The 10,754-nt window shown below is 37.1% G+C and overlaps 1 protein-coding gene across 6 annotated transcripts in view; it reads right to left on the bottom strand.

The window, feature by feature from the left end:
* Nucleotides 1–885: 885 nt before the first annotated feature.
* Nucleotides 886–10,754, bottom strand: part of LOC106152015 (uncharacterized) — a 32,769-nt gene continuing 22,900 nt past the window's right edge. For 3 of the 6 annotated variants that reach the window (XM_087016797.1, XM_087016798.1, XM_087016802.1), the window contains 9 exons: nt 10,276–10,387; nt 9,812–9,931; nt 9,100–9,129; nt 7,145–7,156; nt 5,643–5,751; nt 5,127–5,248; nt 4,489–4,635; nt 4,136–4,261; nt 886–3,723 (listed from right to left, as the gene is read on the bottom strand). In XM_087016797.1, coding sequence (XP_086872923.1) covers nt 2,993–3,723; nt 4,136–4,261; nt 4,489–4,635; nt 5,127–5,248; nt 5,643–5,751; nt 7,145–7,156; nt 9,100–9,129; nt 9,812–9,931; nt 10,276–10,387 — 1,509 coding nt within the window. In that variant the 3' untranslated portion in view covers nt 886–2,992. The remainder of the gene's footprint in view (nt 3,724–4,135; nt 4,262–4,488; nt 4,636–5,126; nt 5,249–5,642; nt 5,752–7,144; nt 7,157–9,099; nt 9,130–9,811; nt 9,932–10,275; nt 10,388–10,754) is intronic. The other 3 variants (XM_087016799.1, XM_087016800.1, XM_087016801.1) reach the window with 3 other exon arrangements.

Raw genomic sequence — 10,754 nt, 5'->3', positions numbered from 1 at the left:
TGGCATCCAATTACACAAATAACTGCTGACGACATTTTAACGTCTTTGTCTTTGTAGCTTTGTGTATTTATTCAAAACAATGATGTGCATTATTCCTTCGTATGCTGACAAAATTGCCTCCACAAACTGTCTTGTAATTATTTTCATAAGAAGCAAGGGCAATTTCTTTGCATTTAGCGGTTTGTTTCATGCATGCTTTTTCGTTCTTTAAGTGTTTTGCTGTCTATGCGCAAGTCGAACAGCGCTCCCCCCCCCCCCCCCCCCCCAACACATATGGAAGTCTGACTCGTACCCGTGTCGTCTGTATAAGCTAATAGTCTTTGAATTCTAAGACTGGGTTCCCACAGATTTAGATCGATCCATCTGGGGTTCACGCTAAATTGCTGTCAGCTTCCGAGAGCCGAGCGCGCACTAAAGTTAATTACCCCATTACAGCTTTTAGGAGGCGGGACAGACATTTAGGCCGGTCAGGCTGACAGCAATCTAGTGAGACTCCCCAGAGGGATAGATCGATCTTAATATCTGTAGGAACCGTCTTATTCTTTTGATTTAAACATAATCTGCAATTCACACGTGCCTGATCCTCACCGAGTCTTTACCCCCTTTTAGGAGGGATTGTTCGCGTGTAGGCGCATGCAAGGCGTGTGCGCACGCGCATGTGTGGGAAGGTTGGATCCGTCTACGTGTGTCTAATTGATCTACCTATGAATATATTTTTTGGGGGGCGGGGGGTGGGCACTAAAACACACCAGGTCAAAGAAAACAACTGTCCATTGGGTTGTCGGCCACACGATTAATATTGTGGTGATATCATGGTTAGAAATCTCAGATTTTTTATCTCTTCTTTTAAAATTGAGCTAAATATTCAAAACAATTAACAGCATGTGTTTGTCAAGAATAGTCTTTTAATTCTGGATCACAATGAAAATCATCACAAGTATATACAGACAAGCTTCAATATTTCAGTAACGAGGCGTGTTCACAAGTATCAACAAGTAACGTAACACATAATCAGAGAGGAAAATGAATTTGCTGAAGTCTTTTAGGCATTTTTGTCTTATTCTATCTACCAAAATAAGTAAACAAAGAAAATCGCTTACTAATACTTCTTACACCCCACCCCAGAGAAAAAGACGAACTTCAGCAAATTTAAAAGAGCAATATAATACAGAGCAACAGTACAAACAACTGTGTGATGCGTTTTCATTCAAGCACAAACAAGTTCACTATAAACATCAGTGGTTGTAAAGACTACAAGCCCTCTCCAATTTTCTGTGTGACATCAGTTATTAAGACTCGAGAAGGTAAAGAGGAACTGATATAATATTTAACCCCTCAAGATGACAGAAACAGGGGTCTACGGCAGTATAGTATACAGAACGTGATATGACTACTTTGTGAAAGGTCCTCAAAATGGTCAACACTTTCTTCTAACCCCTTCTCTTACCAAATATGCATTTCAACACTACTTCTACTACTACTACTACGATATCTTACTTCCCCTCTTATGGCTTACCTATTTGGCAGTGAGGTATCCTTGGTACATATTACATACATATTATAAGCAAATCTATACACATACTACATTTATTTAATGGTAGGCTGTCAAAAAAATTTAGCAAGTGCTAATGTTTAAATAAATGAATAAATAAGTAAACAACCAAACAATAAATGCTGATAATAACAAAAATAATAATAATGAGATAACAGTAGTGGAAATGTTGTGCCAAATGCCACATTGCAAAACACTCTCCTTTCCAGCAAGATACACCTCATTACGTATAGGCATGAATACTGGACAGTGAAGATATTATTGGTATAACTAAGTATTGGTATAACCATATACAGATGCTGTAATGTTCAACAACATTACCTCGTCACTGTGGGCGGTAGTTCAATGATACTGCAATTTCAAATATCAAATAAATCAAATAAATAAACAATAAAGAAAAAAGAAAAAAAATTCGAACAAATCGGAGGCATTTTTGGATCAGCTACTACAGAAACGACTATTCATTCAAATTGTAATGAACGTTTTATAAGATAAGCATTTTACCAAGCAGACTACATGCTCAGGACATTTTACATATTTATATGGCATATCACAAGCATAATGGGCCAATTGAGCACAGTCATTTGCTGAATAACAATACATATACATATACATATAACAAGTCTGGTCAATAAAAGGTGAAGTATGACACCAATGTGTATGTAGTCAGTATAGTTAATTGGCATGTGCACTGTATAATAAAAGGGTGCATTTTACAGGATTCAGAAAAAAACAAAAAACAAAAAAAAATTCCTAGGAGTGTGCAGCACTAATTCTGTATAAGTATTTCACAAGGTTACTTAAGGTAAGACTTCTTAATTACATACTGGAAATAAAACAGGTCAGTTGAGTAAAATGCCTGTAGATGGCACTGGTTAAATGCGTTTTTTATGTTACTTGCAATTCTCTCTTTCTTTAAGATTTGTATAAAAAAGCTGCTGCTTTTATTTAAATATATTTTCACAAGCAACATATCTAATAACTGTAGCAAACCATAAGCATGAGTCTACTGATAGCACAGGAATAGCACAATAATAGCTTGACTAGAACAAAACAAAAACAAATCAGAAAGCATACAAAAGCGTGTATTCATAAGCACACTGTAATAATTCGACTCTCATTTGTGGGTTAGAAATAGCAAGTTAAATAATGACAGCAATAATTTCCTAAAAGACGCTACTCCTGAATGTACTTGATAAGAATAACGCCATTGTAATCATGTAAATTGTGTTCCTTCAAATTGGGGAAAAATTGTCACTGCACTGTGGTGTAGAAGACAGTCAGTGTCACAACTAATGCATTCAAAGCACCACACTGCACATTTTTACTATTCAAGCAATACCACAAATACTCTGCCTTCTCTTCTGGAGTTCTATGGCGGCACCTTTGGCAGTGTGTTAGATGTGACCAGCAAATTGTGTTGGGTGTGACGCATGCAATCTAACTTGTGCCAGTAGGGATGTTACAGATGAGGGCCTTCATGTAGCCTGCTGCTGCCAGTGCTGCATACGCCTGCCAACCCTTGCTGCGAGAACCATCCAGGTAATCAGAAATACCGCGGATAAAGATGAAACTCTCCTTCACATTCCCACAGATGGACTCCAGAACCTGGTCGAATTCATTATCGAAGCAAATAATATTATGACGGTACGCAAAGTCCTGGCGTAAATAGTCTTTGGCAACGACCTGGCGCCCTGACCCTATGGTGCCAAAACGAATGGTCGGGGCATCTGCTTTGTACAACTTATCGTTCTCCGGCGCTGGTGGGTGACCCACCTCGATGACATCACTTCCGCCCACATTCATGAACAGCTTATCGGAGCTTGCAGGTGGTCGCGAGAAGTCTTGCTCCTGTGTCCCCAACAGCTGCAGCCCTTCTTCAATGCACACGTCCCAGGGACGCACATCAGGATTGGCCTCAAACTGCTCCTTCATCTGTTCCGATATGCGCTGCAGTAGCAAGTCGTGCGGGGACCAGCTCTTCAGGGTGTACTGGACTTGGTTGTCCTTGTCCTGGACCACCTTGTCGCAGTAGATGTACATGTAGCCCTTCTGGTTGGGGGTGGAGATGACCACGTCACCCAGGCGACAGTGCTTGTAGAAGTCGGTGAAGTGGGGGACGCCACCGCCACAACCAACCAACATCACGTGGTCGACCTGAGCAAATGTGCCTGAAGCGAATAAATGAAATATTCATTAATAGTTTTACTTTGTAGGAAATTGCAATCAGCCATTTTGAAATGCCTTGTCTCTTTGATTTCTGGATGTGAATTCGAAGGGCCCAAAAGACCCATACTTAACAAGCAAATATTGAAACAAAGACAGATAATGTTAAAATACAACAAGACACTTAAGCTCAAAGAAAAACGATTCTGCAACGAATATCAAACCCAATTTAACTTAGTGATTTTTTCTCGTTATAAAGCAAATCTAGCCTAAGGTTGGTCTCTGCTGAAGATTTCAATTTCACTTCCTCCTTGCTAAATTACCATCCAAATGATAAAAAGTGTAGGCCAGTAGTGATGCACCCTCTTTAAACCTGAGCTGAAACCACTCAGGAAACCAGTTCACTTTCATTCTTACCTAACAACCTGGTGGTGGTATTACCAGTGGATATTTTTGCCGCTCTGGAGTGACCAATCATGGGCAGTTTGGTGGACACAACTCTGTGTTCCCCTATATAGCCTAGTGTGTATACATTGGATTCACCTAGAAAAGGGGTAATTGAATACATGCCATTATGTGTTTCACAAGAATTAGATACTTGAAATAGGATGTAAATGATTATGAGTGAGAGAGAGAAAAAAACTCAATAAATAGCTGAAATACAACTTAATTCAAACCAGTTTAACACCTGCATGCCTGTCACACACACAGATTATATTAATTTCACATGAATGCTTCAAAAAGGCCCTGACGTCCCAAACGTCACCTACCTCCAGTGCCCTTATATCTCATGAACGTGGTCTTCTCCTCCATCATGGAGTCCACGGCAATCTTCTCGTAGTAGTTGGAGGTGATGATGGCTATGGTAGGCTGCTGGGCCCGCTGAATTATGGGCATTTGTTTGACAACCTTCACCTCTGAAACAAATAGAACATATAACATCAAAATGCAGTGTTTGACTTTATTCGCCAGCCTGGGAAATTATATGGAAATGTATTAATTGTATGACAGGTTTACTTTCAGCAAAAGAAGATGCCATAAAATACATTTTTGGTAGGTATTAGTTTTACCACTTTATTTTACTTTCATAAAACACAGAAAGTTCTACGGATGAACTTGGATGTAGCTAGTAAACTTATTACTCCCCCTTTTCCTTCACACACACACACACACACACACACACACACACACACACACACACACACACACACACACACACACACACACGCACACACACACACACACACACACACACACACACACTTCCTACCTGTGTTTGGATTAGTGACCCAAATAAACTTCACATTTACCTTGAACTCAAACACCTTCAGTCAGCCTCTCCACTATACCAAATCTTCACCCTCTCTCAACATTCACAAGCCAGCAGGATAAACTAAGTCTATCTCACCTGTCTTGGCATCCTTGTGCACCTGTCTCATCCAGCTTCCCTGGTCCATCTGGACAATCAGGCTCTTGGTCTTCAGCTCGTCCAGCACCATGGATACCAGGCCAGTGTCCACACTAGTCATCCTGAAATAAGGAAATCAAAATTTAAGATGAATAACAGCAAAAAATTACGAATATGAATGATAAACTGGCAGCTGTTTGAGCCAAAATCTTATTTTTTATTTTTACCTACGGCCAACAAACCATGGTGACTTGTTGATTTGCTTTATAATGATAGCAAAATGTTTACCCGAAGATAAATTGATAATGAGTAAGTCTGAGCCAAGGTGGTTCTTCTTCTTCTTATTTTTATTACTTTTCACCTATAGTCAACAAATCATACTACTGAGATTTGTTGTAGACTAAAGCTTGTTCTAGTTCAATGGACAACACTGGGAGCTCTTATCGTGAACCAGAGGCTGGTGGACCTACTGGGTTTGAGTCCCACAATGATAACTGCGACTTGTTGCCTACTTACTGTACAATGTCATCCACAGACAGTACATTGGGATAGGCGGTCTCTAGTGTGGTGAGAACCTTCTCCCTGGCAATCTCCTCATCCGACCTCTTGTCAACTTTCTGTAAACCTGGAAACACAAAATATCCGCTAGGTAAAACCTCGGTTGATACCTGTGAAGTTCTCCCATGTTAAATTAGGCTATCTGGTTTTATTCTTATTTTGAAATTCTTAAATGCAAATTTTATAAATGCTACCAAGCAGTACTAGCTAAGTCTTGTGACTTGTTTCACCAAAAGGAAGGTGTTATTCTATTATTTAAGATTTGCAACAGCTCATACAGAAAAGAAGTTCTTCCCATTTTTTTCCCTTTTGCTTTTCTTTTGGTAAATTCGAAAGTGAAAAATCTTTAACTTTTGGAATAATGAGGACAGTGGTATGAGTCAAGGAAATGAAAATGGTGTAAAGGGAAAAGTTAAATGTAGGATTCAAATGTTCAGGATAAAAGAATTACCAAGTTGCAAAGGACTATTCAATTACTTTCTGCAAAATGTATCAGAAGTACTTGCTCGTAAAATATTTCTTAAAATATTGTGAACCATATTCAATCAGAGTGCAAATTTTATATTTTATGGCAGCCCTATTTTCATAAGTCTTAGAAAAGAAAATTTCATATTCTTTAAGTGCAGGCTTATTTCAATACTAGTAAGTTCTTTGAATTTGGAGCTCTCTCTGAATTCTTGTTAACAAGTTTCTTTTTGCAATTTTTTTGACAATTCAAAGCATCTGCAACAGAGCAACAGAAACTGCCCTTTCCATCTTCCCCCCACAATAAATTAAACATGGCAATGGTAAAAAAAATATAATAAATAAAATAAAATAAATAAAAATAAAAAAACAGCACTGCAACAACATGCACAGCACATACCAACAACATAAGACAACAACATCATTAACAATGAAATCAACCATGTAAAACAAAACCCATTCCCACACAGTGCAACACATGACATGCATATGATTAATTCAGGCCATATTCTTACACAAATACACAAAATGACTCTGTAAACCACGATTCAGTGATCATATAATAATCATAAAAGTTTTTTTGGCATAAAATCTGCAGTGACTGAAAGAACATTATATTACTGAATTTGAAATCAAAAATACTACAGAGTACTTCATTTTGTGTATAGCTGAACAGGCTCACCAATTACAGACATAAACAACTGTCAATTAAAGATTCAGTGTGACATTTTTGAATTTGAGAATCTCAGTGCTCAATCTTCTTGAGCAACAATCACAAGGCATTTAGATTTCCACAAACACTACAGGACTATAGTATGGTTTCCCTCCACCTTATTTACAAAAGGATAAATACAATTACATTGTTTAGAAATAAATAAACAATTTAAATGGCAGGGGGAGGGGGTGTTATTAACAAAATAAAATATACCCAAATGTTAGTAATTAGACCAAGCATAAGCAGTTCAGCAAAGCAAGCAGATATCAAACCAACTTACCATTACTATCGCCTGTCAGAAAAGGGAAAGGAGAAAAAAGCAATGTATTTAATAGAAAGTTAAAAGCAACGCAGCCCTGCATTCTCCAATGTTAACTATCCATGTTCAGGGGCACCTATGGAATAAGAAAGTGTTTATTCCGGCCCTTGAACCTGGATACATGCTTTGCCCATGTACAAGTGCTACAATTATATACGACAGTCAGTACAACACTGTACCCTCCTCGGTTACCATTCAGTGATAAGCTCTACCACTATACCCACATGTAATACAACATAACACTGTTGTTTTTATCTTTCATGCTCAGATTGATTTCATATATGAACTTAAAAAAATATATCAAAGGATAAATGAAACGAGTACAAAATATCTTGCCTTCAATATTTTTCATTACAGAAATGCAATAAGCTTCAAACAAAAACATTAATTCTGTTGACCATTTTGTAAACAAGGGTTCAAAAATAGATAATATTTGTGCGCTCCATCTTTGTCTTTTTTTTTTTTTTTTCAGTTCCATAAAGACAAGGTCACACCTGCATGGAGTGGCCTTGAATCATTTTTTAGGAAGGTCACAACTGTTTAACAAGATACATAATGATCCAATGCAAGGTGATGTACTAGTACAGTAGTTGATGATATGAAATTACAGCTACTATATACAAGGCAAAAAATCGGATGAATGCAGAGCTAATGAAACGACACAGTTTTAAATACAAAGCACATAGATTGGTCCCTATATTTTAAGAGCTAATTCTTTTTCTATATTTGAGATACTAATATTATGTGAAATGCTCAAGAGGCAGTTTTCTTCCTATAGAATAAAATCACACTGTTGCTTTATATCATAGCTATAGAAGAGTCTTAAGTAAGATTGGTTTTTTTCATAAACAGCCAAGTAAATTAAATATTAACATATAATTGTTGTTATATGACAACCTTGTGTCTGAGTCCAATAAAAATGCTTAATATAAAATATGTCATTACACATCTCAACCGAAAAAGTTAAAAGGGATGATCTCATTCACATGTTAGTATGATAAAGATGATGGTTGTTGAAATAGATGAGCAACAATTTGAGAATAAAAAGATAAAGAGTTCAGGTGATCTGAGAAGAAAACAGAATGTTTTAATTTTAACTTCCAGCAAATTTCTTTGTTTTCTAATTGAATATATTTCTGTCAGGGAAATAAGATTGCTTTATATGTTTAATTTCACAGAAGCTTCCTTCCAATTTTAATACAGAGATGCAAAGTGGAGTATTAGTATCTTACTGTCTGGCTTAAAAAAATGAAGGAAAAGTTCATGAGAAGTATCAACAGATAACTACGGAAAAAAAGTCTACTAGTAACAGTATAACCAGGAACTATCCTTTTCTGACACTGAAAAATATACCTTACTTCTTCAACAAAGAAATGCAACAAGATGCACAAGAAGAGTTGAGCAATCGTCAAAAAACAACCATGAAGAACAACTTCTAGTGGAACTGTCTACTGTGACCATGAAATGACAACATCCAGAGAGACATGCCACAACTACAACAGTCTGCCTAAACAACATTCCATCTGAGATTTAGTCCAACTCAGTGAGGTGGTGCTCCTGATTGTGCTAGGTGTGCTCTGCCAGCTGCAATCATCCCATTTCTTTCCTTTTTTTCCTTGCAATCATAAGTTTTTCTCTTACTTTTATCCACAATGAACTGATGATAATTCTACATATTTGCGTGACATTATTCAATCTTCAACAAGTGCATTATAACTTCGTTATCTTTTTCATATATATATATTTTTTTCTATAGTGCTCAAATTGATGTTTAGCCTCAGAAAACAGCTGGCAATTATTCAGCACACCTAATTTAAACACAACTGAGCTGGTTTACTACTAGGGGTGTAACACCATACAACACAGAACTGAAAAAATAATAACAACGTGGAATGTAATGAAAGGATCGCACTCACCTTGTCCTACTTCTACTAGAAATTCTCCGCCTAGAGTTCACAGTGAAGCAGAGAAAGAGTAGAAGAGAGTTTGAAGATATGAAGTGGAAACTGAAGCTTACAGTCTGTATAAGTAAATGAAAGAAAGCATTGATGGGGAGGGTGCTGCTGTATTGTTTAAGGAAGGCACACAACTTTTTTCCTACTGCATATGACATTATGGAAAATTTTCAAAAATTTTCTTGCTGACATCAGTATATTTTTTCCATCTACCTTTAAATAATTCTGACATGATCCCAACATATTATTTTGAAGTTTTTGGAATCATATTTTCAAGGTACTTCAAACAAAGCAAAACAAAGTCAAGATTGCCTGAATTTTGTTATCATTTACCATAAATGTTAACTGGCTGTGTTTGGATTTATTTTCAACATTATCAATAACATCTGTTTAACTGTCAAGGACAAGAAGTATTTCAGAAATATGCACCATATGGTGTGTATATCAAAGTCTAATAACAGGGATAAAAAAAATCACATTTAATAAGCACAGAGTTGACCAATACCTTAGTAAGCTTTTAGGACTTCTAAAAATAAGCTGTAATGATATGTTAACGGCAAGAATAAATGAGTAAAGCACTACTATGGCACCCCTTTCCAAGAGCTGGGTTTATACCAGTGGCTCCCTCTATCTGGGTGAACACAAAAGTGGCTCCCCCTACAGTTTGCCCTACCTGGAGACATTGGTGCCTCTTCCTCGTCCAGCGGCTTTAACTCAATGTCCACTTTCCTAGCTTGTGAATACATGGGGTTCTGCATCAGTTTCATGCATTTCTTGATAAAACCCACATAATCTGGAAGACGAAATGGACTTAAACTTAAGTTATGGATGAAGATTAAGGTATTACATTTTAGAGTGCTCACTAAAAAAACAGATTTACCTTGACACAAAATGTTCTATTACCTGTCTTTAAAAACTTTCCACTTTTGTGAAATGGGCCTTTGAGATCAGCAGATAACACTCTCTCTCTCTCTCTCTCTCTCTCACACACACACACTTCTCTGGGTTTGTTTGTAATACCTGCATGTTACTTTCTACTTACCATCAAAGGCATCTAAATTTTTTTTATCTCTAAGTTTAAACCATCTCTCAGTTGACACGAAAGTATACTTTAGTGAGAACTTCTGCATCCCTTACCTCTGGGGAAATCATGCGGCTGAACTAAATCCCTGAAAAATTCATAGGCTGTGGTTACACGATCTAGGTACGACGCAGTATCTACGAACCAGAACTTGATCAGGCGGCCTTCCTGTAGAAGAAAAGAACAAGCAATACTATTGAAATCACTTCACATGGTGGGATAAAAATAATACTCAAAATTTTACCTGGTGACAAGCCAATGTTTTCATGAGAAGAGCAGGGATGAGGTGAGAGTAAAAAAATATGGGGTCCAGGGGAGTGCTAGGCCAATGATATTTTTGGCTCCCAAAATGTCAGAAATCCTCCAATAGATGGAAAAATCTCATTCCTGAAAGAGTCTTCTGTTTACATCTTGCATAAGATTTCCATTGTGTCTCAAACATACAACTTGAAAAACATTCTTCAAATTTATAAATTATAAGACTTAGTGTGCAGCACTTAAAAAATGGCCAACCTGCTGAAAAGAAGTTTCAATC

The sequence above is a fragment of the Lingula anatina genome, chromosome 7 (genome assembly GCF_051362555.1).
Source record: "Lingula anatina isolate TDL-2025a chromosome 7, LinAna3.0, whole genome shotgun sequence".
NCBI classification, from domain to species: domain Eukaryota; kingdom Metazoa; phylum Brachiopoda; class Lingulata; order Lingulida; family Lingulidae; genus Lingula; species Lingula anatina.
This window is presented reverse-complemented; position numbering and strand designations above follow the sequence as displayed.